Source organism: Zonotrichia leucophrys, chromosome 9, assembly GCF_028769735.1.
Source record: "Zonotrichia leucophrys gambelii isolate GWCS_2022_RI chromosome 9, RI_Zleu_2.0, whole genome shotgun sequence".
Taxonomy (NCBI): domain Eukaryota; kingdom Metazoa; phylum Chordata; class Aves; order Passeriformes; family Passerellidae; genus Zonotrichia; species Zonotrichia leucophrys.
The window spans coordinates 17150063-17171196 of record NC_088179.1 but is presented as its reverse complement, the minus strand read 5'-3'; the positions used below and the strand labels follow the sequence as shown (position 1 = coordinate 17171196).

The 21134-nt window shown below is 42.8% G+C and overlaps 1 protein-coding gene across 1 annotated transcript; it reads left to right on the top strand.

Annotated features, from left to right (window-relative positions):
• Positions 1–258: 258 nt before the first annotated feature.
• On the top strand, positions 259–18031 carry SENP5 (SUMO specific peptidase 5). Its single transcript, XM_064720536.1, has 9 exons — positions 259–1339; positions 4431–4536; positions 4686–4833; positions 5449–5496; positions 7403–7480; positions 10763–10900; positions 12565–12648; positions 14034–14084; positions 14175–18031. Exons 1-9 carry the CDS (start codon positions 394–396, stop codon positions 14283–14285), a joined length of 1710 nt encoding a protein of 569 aa, XP_064576606.1. The 5' UTR covers positions 259–393; the 3' UTR covers positions 14286–18031.
• The last annotated feature ends 3103 nt before the right edge of the window (positions 18032–21134 follow it).

The following is a 21134-nucleotide window of genomic DNA, read 5'->3' as shown; positions in this document are numbered from 1 at the left end:
AGAAGGAAGACACTTGAGCTCCAAAGCAGGAGGGCTCCTGATGTGCTTCTAAATGCAGAAACTTGTCCAAAACCTACTGTTGAATTATACAACTTTCCTTACAAAACTACTGAGAGCAAAAAGATCCTGTCCCTATCACGAAGCTGAAAGCTCGTCTGTAGAAGCAGTAAGGAAACTCAACAATGAATCCTTTCAGAGTGAAGATCCCTTGAATGAAGAATTTGAAACTGTTGCTGTTCTCAATAGCATCTCTGGCCATATCCATTATGTCTCATGTGGCTCACTGGAAAGTGCTGCCTTACCTGTAAAGAAAGGTGGTTTTGTATATAGTGTGGAGAGCAATAATGATGAGGGCAACACAGTCCTGGTAGTTTTAAACAACTATAAAAGGAAATGCTGTTGCAAAGGGAGTGGAATGGAACTTGTGGCCCCTTGACAGCTCTAAAGAGGTCCAAATTTAACCATCATACTGTAAAAAAGAGATTTTTATTTATGATGCACAAGAAACTTTCTATGGTTAGGTTTCGGTATAGAATCATAAAATTCCCGAAACTTCGAGCAAGAGGCAAGACTTGCAAATTAAGAAAAATCAGGCGAAGGTGGGTGCAGAAAGTTACAAGGGACCATCAGGAAACGCTTCAGCAGGATTTTGAAGGTGGATTGTGTAATTTGTTTTCCTCCTGGAAATCTAGAAGTAAGCGTCTTTGGAAGCGGTACAGCTTGTCAGATATGAACAATAATACACCCAAATCTGTCGGAGCGGAGAATGAGGTCTGTGCACCCGAGATCTGCCACACACAGGATGTGTCCGCTGAGCCGTGTGCTGAGGATCCAGAATCCCGAGGGCACGGTGCCAGTGTGGATGCTGTCCCACCAGAACTGCTTGCTTCTCCAGAGGCAGAAACCTTGCACCAGGTGGAGACCAACGGGGCTCTTGCAGAGGAGCATTGCTCTGACATTGTCGTCTCCGTGGCAGGAAAAGAACTCGCTGTTTCAGATCAAGATGGTGCAGAATCCAAGGAGGTTGTGGGTGTAGATGGAATGACACTGTTGCAATCCTCCTTGCAGGATTCTGATGTCAGTGATAATTTTGCAAATGGACCTTCATCCATGGAGCTGACACAGAATGAGGACAGCTCTAGCCAGATGGAAGTAGAAGGCTCCTTAAACTTGGACATTTTTAGTTCAAAATTACTAGATCACCCTTACAGTAAAAGTCCTCTGGAGGAGCCTTCACCAGAAAGCACAGGACTGAAATCAGGAACTCGGAAGGGAGGCAAAAGGAACAGTCAGAAAACTTCCCGGGTGGCTGATGAGCAGCTGGCAACGTGGCTTTGTGGTATACCTTTAAATATCTTAGGGGTCCAGGAGTTCCTGGAAACTGCTGCTTGTATTGTGGAGTTTACATATTGTGTTAATTCCTTTACAAAATGGTTTCTTACTCTGAATTATAAAGGTCACTTAGCATAACATTTGATTAAATGAGGCTGCAAAGAGGAGAGCTGCATGAAAGAGGGACAAATGAATGTTCATCTGACAAGCTATTTTAAGATTATTTTGTTTTAGAGAATACAATGTAGTTTAATTGGAATCTGCAGGAAATTGTTGATAGAAATTTTAAATGTCTTATCATGTGGAATCAAAAGGTTCAGGTTTTTACCTGGTTGACAATTGTTATTCTTAATTTGGTTTTTGAAAATCCTAGGTATTCTAATGCTTCCTTCTGCCCTTATAATCTCTACTCTTGCTCACTAAATCACTTAAACTTGGGGTTTAATAGCCAAATACTGTTCATTGTCCCTTAGTTTTTTCTCCAATTGTTCATAGAGTAAGCTTAATGAATCCTGTGAGACAATATTTTTTTAAAAGACTGGTCTTAGCAAAGGTTCTGCAAAAAGTCTTTGGGGGTTTTTTGTGCTATGCTGAGCATGCAGTATTTGATAGTCACTCTAAAGAGAAGCATGATAAAAATAGTAATTGGTGTCTTATTTATGTGTAGCAGCTTTTTACACACAGAGTAAGGAGCAGTAAGCTAACACGTTGTGCCATCTTGTATCATCAATGTAACTTCAGAGATGTTCTGATATCTTCCTTTGGAGAAATTGGCTTTTTAGAGTCCCATAAACTGTAAGCTGGTGTCAATGAGTGTTAAAGGAATTGTTTAAAGTTTGACATGCTCTGATTTTTCTGCCTACCTGTTTGTCCTTCAATTTTTCAATTGATTTTTCTAAAGCAAAATGTGAAGGACACAGTGAACCTCAAGAAAGGAGTTAGTTCTCCACATCCATATCTGTAAGTCAGTGTGGGATGTGTACCTCTGTGACTGGCTACATGTGATCCAGCAAGGACCAGATGCTGTGTGAGAAATGGAGAGAAACTGGTAACCCAGTGAAGAGATCACTTCTGCAATGGAGTTTTCAAGTTTGTCCATCAGAAAAAGAGATGTAGTCCTTCTATAACAGGCAAGGAGCCAAGGTTGTATCAGGGTGGCAAAGGTTAACGTTTTGTGGTCTGATAGCATAGTATTTCTGAGTTTTCTCAGCTGAAAAGCTGTAAAGAATTGTAGTTGTAGGAGTTCTTGTGTGTTTAGGAATGTTGTTAATAATTAACTGCACCCTAAAAGATAGCGCTGACCTGGCAAGAGTTCCTGGGGTAGAAACGTGAAGGAGGTGCAAGTGTTAGGGCTGCTCTTGGGTTTTGAATTTCTCTGCAGCAGCTGAACTCAGACGTTAATGGGCTGCCATGCTTAGTGCATTCAGAAGTGCTATTAGGTATCAAACAGCCCCATGGTAAATCCTGTTCATGATGGGTATCTGATTTTGCCCCGGGGCTGAACTTTGTATTCTTTTCCTTGAGTTACACCAGCCCAAGTGAGGTCAGTAGCACTGGAGGTCTGCAGCTCTGCTGCTCGTAGTTGTAATGACAAGAACAGTCCTTCCTCTGTGCATTAATAAAAAGCCTTTAAAATTTTTACATATTAAAACAGAATAAGGTACACTCATAAGCCCCATGCATTGTCTAGCTAGACTTCTAGCCAGAGTGAGGAACATCTTCCCTGTCGCAGTGTACTGAGATGTAAGGGATAAAAGTTGTTAGGCAGAAGTGTGGCAGAGTTGCAAGAAGGTTCTTTTCTCGTGAAGAATGCTTCATTGTGATTTGATCTTGTTCTTCAATCCTTCCTCCCTTCCTTCTCTCACACTTCTTATTATATCTTCACTTCTATTCTCAGCTCATTTTGTTTTGGGTTTTTTCTTGGTCTCTCTCCTTTGGTTTTTATTTTTACTGCTGTTTTTCTGGCACTTTTTCTGTCCAATGTTTCTCTCATCTTGCTTTTTCCTATCCTGATCTTGAAAGTTTCCAGGAAATGTTTTTAAAGCCTTAGTAAGCACACAATGCCCTACCCAGTGATGCTCTGCCATCACACCCCAGCCTCAGAAGAGTCCTGGACTTTGGATTAATGCAATTTTACCAGACTCTGATCTCAGATCCAGCTTTCTGTACACACCAGCTTTCTGTACACAGAACAAATGTTTTCTGCTGCATCTGAAAATTCATTTTCAGAGAGCTGGACAACTTGGTCTTTTTTCTCTTGTTTACTAGCAAGTGTTGAAATCCTGTTCTCCATTCTCTTTCATTCTCAGAGTGCTTTTGGATGCCGGTATGGAATTTTTATCTTCAGTGTTCCAGTCTTGTGTCTGAGAAAGAAAAACATCTATTTCCTAGGTTTTTCAATTCTTCCAGCATTCATCTCTTCATTATTTCCAAGTTAATATATTTTTCTGGTGTGGTTGCTCAGTGCTTTCCTGGGCACTGACAGGCTGCCATGGCTGCCTGTGTCACCTTAAATGCCATCGCTGGGATGCAAGGGTAGAGGAGTTAAACTGCTGGGAGTCTGTCTGGTGTCTGTTCTGTTCACGGTGGTGCGGCAGCGGAACTGAGCAGGCTGCAAACACTGCCAGCTCCAGCTGCCTGCATTTGAGGAGAGTCATTCTGCCTGCCATAAGGACAGGATACTGGCTTTTCAATGAAACCTGTTGCAGGAACTGATGGCTTTTCACGTTGCAGTAAAATGGTTTAAAATGCTAATTGAAGCAGGGAGGAGGATGGATTCTTCTCTAGCACTGGTATAATTAGTTTGCTGTAGATATGTATGTGTATGGCAAGAAGAGGGGGTGATCTTTTCCTGTGAAGCTGAGTGATCAGATTCATGCATTTTTATTTTGTCCTCCTTCCCCTACCCCCGCTTTTATTTTATGTTGCCAATTTGAGCTTAGTTTTCCTCAATAGGTACTTGCCATGTGTGGTGCTGCATGTTGGTTGGGTGCAGAATGATTGCTGGTTGTACCTGTAAGAACTGAGAGCTTTATTGGATTGGTGAACTCAGAAGCTTTTTATATGTTTGCACTTTAATTTTTCTGGTATATTTAAAGGATTCCTAGATGAAGTTATGAAGAAATATGGCAGTTTAGTACCACTCTGTGAAAAAGATGTCATGGGAAGATTAAAAGAAGTCTTTAATGAAGATTTCTCCCATAGGTGTGTAGCAGTATCACATTGTTCACCTGGTAAAGAACAAAAATCACTTGCATTGCTACTGCATGATCTTCATCTAACAACTAGGAGAACAGAATCCATTTTACATGACCTTGACTTGATTTTTCTCTACCTTTTCAATCCTCTTTTAGAAAACCTTTTATCACCAGGGAAATCATGAAATATCGAGAAAAACATCCAAAAACCTCCACTTGCAATTTCCGGGTCTTCTATAATAAGCACATGCTAGATATGGATGATTTGGCTACACTGGAAGGCCAGAACTGGCTGAATGACCAGGTCAGAGATGCTTGGTGTTCATGTGTTTCCCTAACCCTTTTTAGCCCATTTATGTTAGAATACCAGTTGTACACATGCTGACATAACAGGTGGGCTACCTTTACTTTGCACTTCACAAGTAAGAGGAGTGGTGGGCAGCTTTTACAGTGACAGGTGCAGTAAGTCTGGAAGCTGGGAGATGTCACAATTACACTGTTTCCTTTTGAACAAATGATGTTGGACTATTTTGATAAAATAGTGGCTACTCATAGAGGTTTTAGTAACTTTCTCCATCCCAAGCTTGGGCAGATTGCAAGAATGACAGAGTGAAACAGCAAACTGTGGCCCATAGCCAAAAAAGCAGGAAGGCTGCAGAGCCCAGGGCATGCACCAGTAGATTTAAATTGAATTAAACTGCATTTAAGATTGAGGCAGACTTCAAGCAGCAAGTTACAGTCCCTCTCCACGATGACCACTATTAGTTGCAGAGTGCTTGTCCTTCAGACAGTGTGGCTCTTAGGTCTTCTCTTCATATTGCTGATTTAAGTGGGTAGGGGTCTGTGTTTTATGGGCACTTGTGAATTTGGGTCTTAAAAATTGCGATGTATGTATTTAACTATTTACTAACTCTTCCAGATAATTAACATGTATGGTGAACTGGTAATGGATGCGGTCCCTGAAAAGGTGAGGGGGTTTTATTATTACACAAATGTACCTAATGAGAGATGGAGAGGGGAGGGCGAAACTTTGCACAGTTCAGGTATAGAATCAGGATTCAACTCAACCATGGCCAACAAATTATAGTGGAACGAGTGGTTCCATTATAATTTTTTGCTATGTGCTGCTCAGATTTTCTGCCTTTCCTTTTCCCTTTTCAGTGCTGTTGCTCCTGTTTCAGGAACTGACTGCATTAGCCCTGCAGGTGCTCTCTGTGGTAGCCTGATGTCAGTGATGTACCTGTGGAAGACACGTTCCCCCTTTTGGCCCATCCCACTCTCCTTACTTCCCTGGAGGTTTCTGTTTCCAGCTTATCAGCTTCTAAAGTGCTGTATTCGTGCCTTTGCTCAGCAGCCTAGTGTTTCAGCTGAAATTTCTGATGAAGATGGATTTCTGCTGAGATGACAAACCATGAGTGCTAGCATCTGAACCATGCACGTGTGCTGCTTGCACTCACCCTCCCGCCCACCTCGTAGCTGTGGGGGCTGTAACAGCTCAAGCTGTGTCAGCTGCCTGCCTGGTGAATGTGAATTTCTGTGGAGCTGCTTGGTTCCTTGGCAGTATTGACTCTGCAGGACTCTGTTTTGTGCATCCTCCTCAGAATGCTTACAGCTTTGCAACTGCAGTGCCTGGCTGTTGGTGGCAATTGAGAGAAAGAAAGCGAAAAAAAGTAATCAAGATAACAACCCCCCCCATTTTGTGACTAAATTTGCAGCAGTGACAATTATAAAAACCCATCTGTTTAGGGACAGAACAGTTTTCAGGTGAGACCACAAAGGAAGAACCAAACAAAGCCATTTTTAGATGAGCTCTGCACAATGTAACTCTTAAAATCTTCAAGCTCGGAAGGAAGAGCGTTGTTGCTTTGATTGGAGGTGATGGTGATTCTTCATTAGTATTCTCCATATTTCCTGAGTGTGCTAGGCTAGGGGTATTGGAGATTGTATCTGTTTGCTTGTGTCTGCTTTTTCTTCCTAGTGCATAATTGAAATCCTCATGGGAGATTTTGTGCTGGTACCTCAGAATGTGGTTTTGAAGTCTGTTGGCATAGCTAATGGCTATTAGACTGTGTTCTCAGATGCTGAATTTTCTAACTTTTTTTTCAAGTAACAGCTCAAGCCTCCTACCACCTCTACACTAGCAGAATTATTAAAAACAGATGTTGCAGATTTCTATTTGTATTAATCTGTTAGTATAATTGCAAGAAGCGAAGCACAGGGAATAATAGTGTGAACTTGGAGCTAATTTTTTTTTTTTTGCATAAGCCTACATTTTTTTTTGTCATAAATGTTGATTTTTCACTTTCCAAATGGATCAGTCATACCTTAAAACTACTTCTCAATAGCAGAATATTGTTCATGTCATAAGACAATGCCAAAAGACAATGTTGTTGGACTAAATCTCATAACTGTTTTGATCAGTTTTCTTTTTCTGAGTCTCAGCGTCCAGCAACTAAAGCCAGAAGTTGCTCCCTTCTCCACCACCCCTGCTTTTCCAGCCTAGTGTTCTCTTCCTTGATCCCTGTAAAGAACAACAAAAAACTAACTTCTTGTCCTGGTGTTTTTCTCCCAAGTCTGTCCCCAACAAAAAAATTAAACATGATATGCCTGGAGATACAAAAATGTAAATATAAATGCTGCAGTGGCTCACATGATATATTATAGGGGAATGAGGCTTATTTTATTAGCTTGCTGAAGAACAGTAAGAGTTGAGGCTTGGCAACGCCTCTGTTTGTCCCTACTGGGGTTCTGTTTCTAAACCTACATTAAATATTGCCTCATTACAAGTTGTTTTGTATAAATTATCCTGGGGGAAGGGGAATGACTGTGCATGAAAATTTCTGTGCTCATTTCTCCTCTCTCTCTCTTTTTAGGTTCATTTCTTTAACAGCTTTTTTCATAGACAGCTCGTAACCAAAGGATATAATGGGGTAAAACGATGGACTAAAAAGGTACCTTTAACATGCTGTCATCAGTGCTGGGCTTCTGCTGGGCTGGGCTCAGTCACTGAGTTAAGTGTGTTATTTGTAAGGGATGGGTTAGCAGAGGAGCTGTACAAAGTGGGAAGGGCTTGATGAAGATAGTAGTGTGGCACTATTCAAGTTAGTGTGGGTATGTTGTACTTGGAATGGCTAAATCTTCAGTGGGAGGTTATCTCTTTGTGTATATTCATGCAAGTTGTTAATTTAACTGCAAGAAATGTCTCTTACTGCTCCTGACAGTGCCAGGTACACTAATCTACAGGAGAGCAGACTTAATTCTGCTTCCTCCTTTTATCTCAGCCTGGTATTCTTTGACAAAATCAAATTGTTACTCCAAGTAATGCATACCAGGTACTAGAAAGCAAAAAAGAGACCCATGGTTAATAAGCCAGACTGTTGTTCTCTTGACAAGAACAGAATTCACCTTGCTTTCCAGAGCCCACACCAGATCATGGGTGTGATATTTTCAGGGATAGCTAATGCAAAAAGAAGTACTCTCTTTTTTTCTAGGAACATTTGTCCTTTCTAATATGGGAGATGAGGCAAGACTAATCAAAGGCCATGTTTGAATGTATGATCTTTCTGCAGAAGTACTTAAATAGCACACATCTGTGAAATGCTAGAGATGAACTCATTATCCAAATATAAAATCTATTCATATAATTTATTAAAAATCTCTTTAAAGAGAGATGGAATATCGGTGCTTAATATTCCCACATATTATTTTTTAAACATTCCTTTTCTTCAGCAACCCAAGTTTTGTTAAAACTCCTGAAATTAAGGTAGAGTCTGGAAGCAGGATCTGTATTGTTGTTGCTGCTGAGAGGTACCTGATGAGACAGGACAATTTTTAGATATTTACACATAAATTCCTAAAGAATCTCTCAAGCAAGAATGAGAACTAAGCAGTTTCTATGGGAAGGATTTTGTAGACTCCTTTGTCCTGCAGTGTGCAATTTAGGGGAATTTGTTTCTGCTCTTGAAACACACCAGAGTATAGCACCATGTTTTGTGAATGTTCTCTCCTGTGCTGGCTCTGGCTGCAGTGGTTTCAGAGCCCCTGTTAGTGTCTGTCCCTTCTGATCACCCATCACACTGGCACTCCTGATTCACTGTCGTGACTCAGAGCTGACTCTGCTCTCGTGGTGAGTGAATCTGGGTTGCCACCACTCTTGCTGTACATCAGTTTGTAACTAAAGACAAATTTTTGGCTGCCTGTTTCTGCTCTTCTGCTGCAGGATTGCACACCTGCAGTAATCCCCCAACTAGGGCCACATGAGGTCCCTTGAGTTTTGTGTGGCTCTGCTGTTGCTGGACATCACAGAAGATGGAGTTCATTTCTCTTACTCCAGTTTTCCTTTGTGGTCTCAGCTTGCTGCTGGCTGACATCCCTGTGCTTCTCTCCAGGAGTGATGGATTGGTGTGTAGTGAATATGCTGTAATCCAGTCAGGAAGCAGTTTCTGCAGGTGGGAGCAGGGTCGATGCTTGTCACAATCAAAGGACTGTTGTGAGCCAGGCTCAGCTGATAACTGCTGTGAATGCCCACACCTTTTTGTCTCTTCGACTTCCCATTGTTACTCAAGAAATAGACTTTTCTTTCCTACAAAAGATCTGTCCTTGCCAGTAGTGTTGCAATTATGTACAGTTCAAATTGCACAGTGCTTAAAAAAACAGGAAAAAAAGCTTAGAAATCTTCCCACAGGATGAGTTCATTTAGTTCAGGATTCTATTTTTGCTTATTTTCTGGACTGTGCCACCAAAACCCCAGTAATTAGACACTTCTTTCAAGAGGAGCTAGGAGAAGGAAGACCATGAAAGGCCCTGGCTTGGCTGGCTTCCAAAAGCATAAGGGCTCATCTGCCATACAGACACGGGGAGGGGGGTGTTACAGCTGATCTGTTTGTTCTGTACTTCAAGACCTTTTCCCTTGTTTGCTTGCCTGAGACCACAGTACATCTGCTACAAAGCCAGCTTTGAGAAAGGATGAATCTGCTCTACCTTCTTGCCCTCCTTTCCTCAGTTCACCAAAGCATCCTGCACTCCTCTGCTTTCCTCTGGCAAGTCCCAGAGCCTGTGTTAGTGCAGAAGAGGTCAAACTACAAACTTGCTGGTTTTGTGGGGTGTTTGTAATTACAACCTCTTCATAGAATCATGGAATGGTTTGGGTTGGAAGAGACCTTGCAGATCATCCAGTTCTGCCCCTCTGCCATGGGCAGGGACACCTTCCACTATCCCAGGTTGCTCCAGTCCCCATTCAGCCCCTGCCCCGCTTCCAGGGGTGGGGCAGCCACAGCTTCTCTGGGCAACCTGTGCTTATGTCTCACCGCCCTCTCAGGGAAGAATTTCTTTCTTTCATCTAATCTAAACCTGTCCTCTGTCAGTTTAAAGCCATTCCCTCTTGTCCTGTCACTCCATGCCCTTGTCCAAAGTCCATCTTCAGCTTTGTTGTAGTCCTTTAGGTACTAGAAGGTGCTATAAAGTCTCTACAGAGCCTTCTCTTCTCCAGACTGGACAGCCCAAACTCCCTCAGTCTGTCTTCATAGCAGAGGTACCCCAGGCCTCTGAACATCTTTTTGGCTTCATCTGGACCTGATCCAACAGGTCCACCTCCTTCTTACCTATGGGGCCTCAGGGCTGGACACAGCACTTTGGGTGTGGTCTCCTGTGAGAGCAGTAGAAGGGCACAGTCTCCTCCCTGACCTGCTGGCCTCACTGCTTGTGATGCAGCCCTGCGTGCAGTTGGCTTTCTGGGCTGTGAATGGGCTGTGAATGCACATTGCTACCTTGTGTTGAGCTTCTCATCAACAGCCCCAAAGTCTGTCACTTACTCATTTCTATCAGCAGCTCTGATAGAATTGAGTGGTGCTCACACTGGACAAGTGTCATTACTGAAGAGATGAAGAGCTAACCTAAACTGAGGCTCAGTTGTATTGCCATCATTACCTAAGAAATCCCACTTCAACACAGATGTTGCAATGCAGCATGAGCAGGATTTTGTCACAAATACAGAAGTGATTAATTCTGACACTGTACAAGGTTCCTCAGCCACTTTCTGGTCTGTAACTGTATTTTTGTGCCTGCTAATAAGTTGTGTATTAGGTAAATGTGAAGAATGTGGTGATGGAGTGGAGGGGGCAAAATAAGATTTCAGCTATGGAATGGCAGAAAGGAAACTTGGATACAATTAATGTCTGGCTGTGCTATATTCTGCCTGTGGAACTCTCTGTAATATATGTTGTTCTTTTTGCCAGGTGGACTTGTTTAAGAAGACTCTCTTGTTAATTCCTATTCACCTGGAAGTCCACTGGTCCCTCATTACTGTGAACATCCCCAGTCGAATTATTTCATTTTACGATTCCCAAGGCATTCATTTTAAGTTTTGTGTAGAGGTAAGAGTGACAGCTGTGTCTGCAAAGTCTGAACTGTTTTCTTAAAGGAAACACTCCCCCTTTGTTTCTGTTCAGCCATAAACTTTAAATGTGGTATGTCTGTCATTGTCTTGCTGTGTATGAAATGAGAATCATCCTGTCCTGCTGAGGAGTCTGAAGCACAGGGCTCGAGGGTCACACCAGAGCTGGGAGCTGAGGTCAGACTGCCTATTGCCCAATTAGCCTGACCGTGTAATCAGCACAGCTTTGGTGACTCTGACTTGGCACTCCCACAAAAAGCAGGAGCTCAAAGCCCAGTGCCATGGGGAAGCAGAAGAACCCCAAGGAGAGTGAGGGCACTTCTTTCATCTGTTAAGGGGCTTGTGTTTAGGATAAATGATAAATTGTGCTCCTTTAGGGGATAGGTTGCCTGGGTGAGAGCACAGGACTGAAGATGCTGTAGTGTTGCCCAGTGGGGTTTATGTGTTACTGTGCTATTAACAGTGTGTTGCCTTTTTCCTTGTCCTGCATGGAAACGGGGTGTTTGCCTCTGGTTAGAACCCAGCAACCTTTCAGGGCTGCAACCTGAACACTGGAGTTAAATTATCAGTCTTCCTGATAAAGAACAGCCAGGAAATTTTTGCTGGGCTTAGCAAATTGTAATGACCCTCTTACAAAAGCTAATTTTGTCAACTTAATTGCTTGCTTGATGCAGCAGCCCTCTACTTTTAACTGTGTGTAGTTGTTGGCTTACAGAAGAGTAGTAATTATTGTACCCAGGAGAGTTCCCAGCCAGGACTTCTGAATGAAGATAGTATGCCTGCTGGCATTTGCTGAGGATGAAGCTAATGTTTGTCCTGGGAGCAAGAGATCTCATGCTCTCTAGCTTGTGAACGTGCAGCATGAACCAGCCATCAGCCCTAAGGTCTCTCCTAAGGTCTCTCCTGCAGCCTTGCAACCTGATCTCTCCCATCCCATTCCAGGCAAGGCATTTGCACCTGAATGTCTCACAGACATGAGGAAATTTTATTTCTGCCTGTTCTAGGGGTAGGAGGGGAGCAATACCCCAAAATTCACTGTGATCCACACGCTAAGGTGAATATTTGTGTGCTGCAGTGTTTAAATTGTGCTGTAAATTCCCAGCCTGTTTACAGAGAAGTAGGATTTGCTTAACCCAAGACCATCGTCTCATTTATCTTGCTTCCTTCTCTTCGCTTGTGTCAGCCTATTTTTTTCCCCTGTATGTCACTAAAACTCTCCCTGGAGCTTTGTTGATTAGCTGCAGAACTGGAGCATTTTGTATTGAGATTCTAGCAGGAAAATGCGGCCGTATTGAACGTAAGGGCCTTGGTGTCAGCCAGGAGAGAACACATGCCAGGCTGCTCTGTTTTTCTGTGCATGTCTGGGAGCACTCTGACCTTGTGCCTGGGTGCCACAGCTAGTCTGGAATGAAGTAGAGCAGTGTACAGCATGGCTGAGGGGTGTTAGAGCTCCCCTTGATAGACTAAAATGAGCCTTGATGGGAAAAGGCACAGTACCCACCAGAGTTCATTTCTTTACCTCTAGATTTTAGCTCCGCTCCCAATGCTCCCCTGAAAATTGTCAAAAGGATTCCAACCAAGCAGTCAGTGTTTCTCTCCTGTTCTTTAGTGGGTGAATAATGCTGCTTTTTTCCTTCTTTAAAGAACATTCGAAAGTATTTGCTGACTGAAGCAAAAGAGAAGAATCGCCCCGAATTCCTTCAGGGTTGGCAGACTGCTGTGACAAAGGTAAATGGCAGCACTTTGAGCCCTGGGGTCTGACTTTGTGGGAGATTTCATGGAGCTACTTCTAAATTCATATATTTGTACAAGTACTAAATGGGTTTATGCTGCCCACAGGGAGGGTACTGGGAGAGATGCAGGTAGTTACACATTGGAATTCCAGCTCTGTTGCTCATTCAACTCCCACCAGGGCTTTAGCACTTTCTGCAAGTGGCTTGGTGATCTGAACAATTAAATGTGTGCACAGCAAAACCTGCAGCTGGTGTCCATATTGACACAAGGTCAAGGACTGACTGATCTGGACACTCAGCTGCCTCCCTTCTCCTGAAAGGGCTGTTCTGAATGGATGGGCTTTGGTGAGGGAGAGAACAGGCTGATGTTGCTACTGCTGATATTTTATGTTTGCTGTGGATAGAGGGCTTTGGTCTCCAGGGCTGTTTGTGGCACATTGCGTTTGATCACAAGTAAACAAAGTCTGGCAACAATAAAAGGGAATAACTTGTGTGTAGTGTAAATGAGGGAATATGTAATTTGCGTAGCCATCCCATAATGGCTCCAAAGATATAAAACAGGTCATTGCACACCAGACATACTTCCAGCAGCTCCCTCCTTGCACAGATTTATTTTTAGATGCTGATACAATGATAAAATGATTCTTCTCTGCACTCATGCACAACCTGTGCAGTCAGTTCATCCTCCTGCGTTCTGTGAGGCAGAAGATCTGGGAGTTGAGAAAAAACAATTACTTTGCCTTTTCAAGTGCCAGAGATATAATAGCACTAGTGATTGGGACTTTTTAGCTCTGCATATCAAAATTGAGCGTGTTTGAGGAAATAATGAAGGTTGAAAGTTATCATTTGAGACTGCCTTGCTCGGTCCTGTTGCCTAGTGATGAACCATTTGTCATGCTCTCTGAAACCCTTTGGTGTGGCTGGGGGAGGAAAGCCACTGCTGGTAGCATGGATGCTGAGAGTAATCTTCCTCTAGGCCTGTGTGACTTTGCTGATATAGTTTTGTCCTGTGTAAAGTAGATAATGCTGTACAAACATTTATTTAAACTAATTGAGAAGCTGTTCTGTGTAGGTCACTAAAAGAAAATAAACTTGAAAGAAAGACTGTAATTTATTTTCTGTCCTATACTATATATTTTTCTGACTATTAGATGTTATTCTAACAAGGTGTTCAGTGTCACCTTGCAAAGTTTGGGATGAGAACAAGCAATTGCAACTCCAGTTTCTGGTGCTGCAGAACAGCTGTCTCTGAGCATGAGACAACTGATCTTTATGCTGAATCTGCTTTTGGACATTAAGCAGGAGTTAGAGAACGAAAGGATCTAACTAAGTAAAAGGATAAGGATCTGACCTGTCTCTGGTTGTTTCTTTTCCTTTCAGTGCATTCCACAACAGAAAAATGACAGTGACTGTGGGGTTTTTGTGCTCCAGGTAAGAGTATTCCTATGTAAAAATCAGTGGCCTATGTTGTTCATGTAGTAAATGTCCTTTTTTTCAACCAAGCCTTTTCCTTTTCCCCAGTACTGCAAGTGCCTCGCCTTAGACCAGCCTTTTCAGTTCTCCCAGGAAGATATGCCCCGAGTGAGAAAAAGGATTTACAAGGAGCTGTGTGAACGCCAGCTAATAGACTAATAAAATGCAGCCAACCTAATTTCTCTGGCATTTCTGACAAGTTGCAGCTGGTGTTTGTGTACTTGAATTTCTGAAAATTTCCATGAATTTTGAGCGATTCTCAGCTGAGTGGTGTGGCCACTGTTGTTACCTCAATCTTTTGCAAAAGTTCTTTAACTGGCAGAACATAACAGAGCTGCCATAGACTATTCCTAATGTCAGTTTGGTTCTCTTATGTTCTTTCCTGTATTTAATATTTATTATTTCAGCATGCATATAGGCAAAGTATGCAACTAAACCCATGAAATGGTAGATTTGGGGCACCTTTGAGGTGTAGCTAGAAATGACAAATACAGGTGAATTTGTCTGGAAAAATAAAGATGCATGATATGTTTTCTGATGCAATAATGCTTTGAATGTATCAAAAAAAATCAATGCCATAAAAAGAACAGCTAGAATGTATTTGATAGTTCCATTGTCCCTGTTGTGGCTGTGTAATACTGAATACCACATTTTAGGGTGGCTAAACTCATCTACAGCTTTAATTTGTGAAGATCCCTTTTTCAAGTAGTCCAAGTTGCTAATAAAGTTTGTTCTGTTAGCATTTCTCTGGCTGTCATTATCAGCCTCTCCCTATAGACAAAAAGCAGTCTTTGCACAAATAGAGCTTCAGCACTTGTCTGTGTAAGAGAAAGTACAGAAGTGTTCAGTCAGTCAGATAGGTGGTAAGTTCCAAGATGCTGCAGAAGTCTCCATGATGTGTGTATTAAAGACAGCTATAAAGCTAGCCTTGAAGAGTCACAGCCTAGATAGTAAGATAAACTCCTTGACAGTAACTGTTTACATCTCAGATGGCTTTGAGTCATTTCTCAGATCCACGATATGCAGTGAAAATGTACCATTTCTCCCTTCAGCTCTGTCTTCAAAGCTTGTTGTCTTTAACCTCCCGTTGGCTTTTGCTTTTGTTCAAATGTAAATGAATTCATTTCTGCTGCATCTGCTGTTTGATTGTGTCGAACATGCCTGGTTTTGTCTGTGTCCAGTAGCACCGATGGGTCTGGCTGGGAGTTGCAGCACTTGTGGGTGCAGTGCAAACACAGTGAGGTGATGTCACCCTGCCCCAGAGGGTGGGAGCCCACGAGCCCAGCCCTGACCTCTGCAGGGTTGTCTTGCTGGGCAGAGGGTGGGTGAGAGCAGTGGGTCTGCTGGGCTTTCACCTTGGGCTGGAAACTGCAATGTGCTCCTTGCTGAAGAGAGCTCCTTCTGCTTGAAGAGATTGTTGTCTGGCCCTGCTACACCGGCAAATGTCTTTGCTGTGTTTTTCTGCCAGATACAGGAATGAGCCCAGAGGAAAAGTATTTTCATTGCTAAGCATCATCTGCTGCACAGCTTCACTTTGTGTCCATCCATAGCCCTGGCTTCTGGTGGAGGAAAACCACTTTGACTTCCCTGTCTTGCAAATTAATTCAGACTTGAGCTAAGCCAGGTGCAAATCCCTCCTAGATGACTGGAGGGAGAAGGGAGGGGGTGCCAAGCACAGTCAGGCCAGGAAGTGGAAGCACGTGCACACTGCTGTGCTGGAGAAGGAGTTCCTGCAGTATTCTTGCGTGTTCCCACTTCCCCTTGTTGGCAGCTGGCAAGGGCTGGCTTAATTTAGCAAGATAAGGAAAGCCTTAAGCACTTGGGTTAGATAATTTAAATGAGGAACTTAATGAATCAGAAAGAACCTAAAACCCAGACAGCAAGATACATCTGCCCACTGTATGGTGCAGAGCACCCCACAGCACATGGTTTATCTGTGTTTCCCTGAGGTCTAACTGACAGGACAGCAACACCTTCTTGAGGTGAGTGCTTGTGTGCAGTGGAGGGTGACTTCCATGAAAACTGGAACTTGGGATGTAGTTCCTCCTGTGGGGTAGCACATACAAGCCAGTGCAGCCATTCTCATCTCTGTGCACTGCTGTCACATGAACGGTTCCAGTGCTTATGTGGTGGGACAACTGATCCAGGCCACAGCTAACCCAGAGGACAGTTCTTACCTCAGTATAACCTGCTACTAATTGTGCATCCTGATGTGAGGGAATACACTGAATTGGGTGGCCAGGGAGAGATGTGGAGGTGGTGCTACTCTGGGTGCATGAAAGTGAGGCTTTATTTTCAAGACTCCTGGCAGAAAGGGAGTGGAACAAAAAGAACTGCATGAGCAAATTGCTTTTATTTTCAGAATTTGAGCAATTTGGTAAGGAAGCTTGAAAGGTGTCCTGTGAGACTACCAGCCTGGGAGGCTCAATGCCTCAAAAAAGACCCTTATTTTTTTGTGCAAGTTGCCTTGTTGGTGGATATATTTCATTGCATGGGAATGTGCTGGAACACTGCACTACAGACAGTTGTTTCCTAAGGCTTGGTGCCTACTACTGCTTGGTGGGCATCCATCTTGCTCTGTGTGAGAGATGGTGAGGAGCCTTCAATCACAATCCCCTTATCAGCAGCATCAGCCAAAGCCCAGGATTTCTGTGAGCTGTTATTGAACGTGGGTGCTTTGAAGCAAGTGCATGTGTGTCCCAGATCATTGGAGGGGAGGGGGCTTGCATTTGAATTTGCTGCCTTGTGAACTGGGGAACAGGGTGGGGAAACATGCATGTTGGAAAGTACTTCTTATGTGCTTTCTTGTCATCTAGAGGTTTCCTGACAAGTGTTCCAGTTGGTTATGGGGCAGCACAGAGGAGTTGCACTTGAGTCTCCAGCTGTGAACACACCAGTGAGGGGCCTCTGAAAAAAAAAAAAAGGAGGGGAAATTGAAAACAGATCTAATGTAAGCAAAGTATGTTGGTGCAGTGTTGAAATTAATCACAGGCAGTCGGAATCTCAGGCTCTGTAATGGTGTATCCTGTGAAACTGGACTAATTAACTCCTCCTTGAGAATGTCTTTGATGCCTTAAAGGAGATGGACTTCATAATCTGTAGTCATTTTACTAGTTCTTAAAACATTCAGAACTATGTAGAGTGTTTTTATTATGAGAGGCACATTTATGTGGATGTAGTTATGGCTGTTAGCAATTCCATTAATGTGATCTTCAGATTTTCATAAATCACTCTGAACTGGTTTGGCAGATGCTTAAATTTCACGACTTGTTCCAAAGAGATTGTCTCGCTGTGCTGATTTATACAAATAGTCCCAGAACTGGTGAAGCCTCTGCCTCGTGCGTGACAAATTTCAGCTACCTGAGTTGTAATAAACCTTAAACAGAATTGAAAATGAATTATCAGTTTCCATTTTGTTTGCTTTAATCTGTAGTTTAAAATGACTGTGTCCCTGATACAAATCAATAAATGCAGAGTGTGGCCTTGATTCTGCAAGGTGAGTAGAGAGATGCCTATTGCTGAGCTGCTGGCACTTGCAGAATGGAGGCTGGACCTTTGTGCTGTCTAATATGCAGCTGTTCTGTTCTTACCTGTCTCTCTTGAGTGTGAAGGTGATATTTTGAATGTTTCACATGCACTGATCACCGAGCCAGACAGGCTTGCACAGAGCTGCTGGCTTGTGTTGAATCTCCAGCGTAATGCTTAACCTACCCTTACTTTCTCAGACTTTTGATTGGCGTTATCTACTGTAGCATTTACTCAATTCAACGTGAAAATTTAAACCTCGCAAAGTGCTGCAGAGTTAACTCCACTGAGCAACGACTGTGCACTGTGGGTGTGCTCTTGCATTGAATGAAGCCCATGTTCCTGTGCAGTAATAAAATTGAGTTTTACCAGAAACCCGATTTTCTTTCAGTGGTTTGGTTTCATTTTAATTTTAAAAGCAGCCGATGTGATGTTTGAGGGAATGTTTGTAGCAGCTTGTTTTGGGATGTGTTATTAGGAGAAGCCTCTCCAGTTGATTAGTTCAGTAACTGAGCTGAACACTAATGATGCTCTCTGTCTCACAGTGATGTAACTTACTGTGGTTTAAGTTCTGACAACATACAAGATTGGAGATGTCACCCATTGCATAAATAAGGGTGGGAATCTTGCATTAGACACTTTCTTCTAAGGTGGCATTTAAAAAACACAAATCTGTCAACAGAGCACGTAGGACTTAAATTGCTTTTCTAGATCAAGCTACACTAATGCCCTTCTTGTATTGCTTGTGGATTTAGCTGTGTAACTATAGAGTTAAATCTTGTCTTTGCTGCATGTTACAAAGCTATACAGCTTGTGAATTTGTGATAATGGTGAGAATGAAGGCTTAGCAAATGTCTCTTTAAGCTATTAATCATGAGACTGGCAACATCATTGTCTTTATTACATTCATAATTTAAAAATCCTATCTTGGAGGAGGAAACATGGATGCTTGTTAAATATATTCTTCAGTGGAAAGTACTAAGAAATCAGATCATTAAAGTACAGAATCATAAGAGACACTAGAGCCTTGCCAGGAACAATAATTACTATTTATATGTAATAGGCACTGGGAGGGAAAAAGATGGGTCTGGTTTGCTTATGCCTGAACTTAATGGGTTTTATGAGTAACCAGCTAGAAGGATTTGGGGATTGAATTTCATTTCAAAGTATGTAATATTACAAACTACAGAGCTAAAAACTGTTGTAAACGGAGTGAAATATCTTGAGAAATCAACTGGTTTGTTTTCTCTCAACACAAGGAAGCAGAACATGTGCGAAGCAGCTCCAGCTCCTGCCTGAAATTCTGATGATTATTCATTCCTGGGTTTAATTTCAGCATTGCTGGTAACTCATCTCCCCTAACCTGGCACTTTGAGGTTACCTGGGGCTCTTTACAGGCAACTTTGGGAAGTGGCTGAGAGGAGGAGGGATCAAAAATCCATTGGGGAATCTGTTTGCACCACCTTGTGATAAATGTTTTGTGGGAGGAAGAGCAGGGGAGAAACTGAGCTTTAAAAAAGATGTATTTAACTGGATAATGTGGGTCAGGTCATGTTTATGGTATGTATAGAGCTTGATGCAGACAAGGAGCCATCTTGTTTATGGAAACCTTTGAGATGAGTGGGAGAGAAATGCAGGGAAGAGATGCCTTCTGCAGGGATCATTGCTCTGCACAAATGGACACTCTGTCTTGCTTCAAGCCTGTGCATTTTCCACCAGCTTAATGCAGGCAGCAACTGCAGCAAAGGAAGAAATTCCCTCAGCAGTGCTCAGCTGAACATCGCGTTTCTTTAGGGCAGTTGGGGCTTGACAGCTCCTCCTCAGCATCTCTTGGCAGCTCCAGCCCATTGAGGAGCTGGCAGGCATTGCTGCTCCAGGCAAATACAGGGCTGCTCCAAGGGAGGATGCTCACAAATCCAATCGATTCCAGCTCACCTTTCAGGTCTGGCTTCTTCAGGGTTTCAGGTTTGGGAGGTTGCTGGGTTTTGTTTTGTTTTTAAAGAAGTCTGAAGTACAGAGAGTTTATGGGTAATGTTTCAATTAGTATGATCCCTTTTCATTCAGGAAACTTGGCTTTGGAGATCTGCTCTCAGTTTTGCATACTGAAATGCTTCTGTTTCACTATTAATGGGCAGAAAAGAGTCTTCAGGGCCGAATTTTTGGCAGAGTTTTGGATTTTGTTCTCTGGTGAATGGATCTTCAGGTCAATGGTATTTTCCCTTTAGAACATGCAAATAGCTAAAATATTCTTAAGCCATGAAATGTAATGCCTTGAATTAATGACCACTTAAGATCCTTGTAAGCAATTGGTTGTCCCCAGATGGGATGTCCTAGTCTTTAGAAGGGACTGGGAAGTATTTTGAGGGGATCAGTGCTATTTAGAAAACAGGGAGCATAAAGATCCAGCTCCCAAATTCGATCTCTGATAATTTTATCTGAACGAACATCAGAAACAGAGCATTTAAGTTTTGATGCAGTTCTTAGAAGGGCTGTAGCTCATGGCTTTTCCTGGGGCTGTGGGGGTTCCCTGGGTGCAGCCTGAGTCACATGGATCTTCCCAGGGTACTCTTTGGCCACCAGATGTCACGCAAGGACCACCAGAACAGCTTGTGCTGCTGAGCTCCAGCTCCCAGCTCATGGGTTGACCAAGCCATGGTGTCTCCTGGTTGCGTGTCGCTGCCACGTCGGTGGTTGTCTTCTCACACGTTCCTCAGCAACGTCTGCACTGCAGTTGCAGAAAGAATGTGTGTGCTAAACCAACCCCCCCACCACCACCTTCCACCCACCCTCAAATCCACTGAAAATCCCTCTGTATCAAACATGTAAGTGTTTGGCTCCAGTGCGATTACTCCAGAGTCCCATCAATTTTACAAATTGGCCGAAACATTTTTTGGTAGAGAAGCCTTGCATACCAGAGGTCTTTAGTCTGATCAAACTGCTGCCCTACCATAGATCATGACTGTTATTTTTATAACTCTGTATTACCGTGGCAAATGCTGGGAGCGGGGAGAAACCACATCAGTAGCAACCTCTGTCTGATTTGTGGTCATATGCTTATAACTTGACATGGTTCTGCAAATAACTAAACAAAACCAGGAATTCTTTTAGGGGGAGAAAAAAAAACCCTACCCAAAACTCCAAAAAACGGCTGCATCAAATATCTTGTGTGGAGCTTGAATTGCTCACAATTTGCATCTTTTAATGGAAAATGGTTCAGTGCAGGAATGGGAACTGGTTGCCCTCTGTTAGTGAGTTGGGACTGTGCTGTGGCTGTCAACCACTGCCAAACACTGTGACAGCCTCTGGGCCATGCATTTTCTTGAATTTTTATTTAATTGCTGGTGTCTGCTCAGGCTTTATCCTAAATTTAGTAACATTCAGTGCTCACTTTTCTCTGCAATACCTTTATAAATTCCCATATAATCTGATCTCTAATTTTAAAGCCATCTGTCATTTTTGAGCTGTGTATTTTCCAGCTTTAAA

Coding starts and splice junctions, on each gene's coding strand:
- SENP5 (XM_064720536.1), top strand. CDS start 394: ATGCTGTTGCAAAGGGAGTGGAATGGAACTTGTGGCCCCTTGACAGCT. Junction 1,340..4,430: donor GCTGGCAACGTGGCTTTGTG/GTATACCTTTAA, acceptor GTATATTTAAAG/GATTCCTAGATGAAGTTATG. Junction 12,649..14,033: donor GGCAGACTGCTGTGACAAAG/GTAAATGGCAGC, acceptor TTTTCCTTTCAG/TGCATTCCACAACAGAAAAA.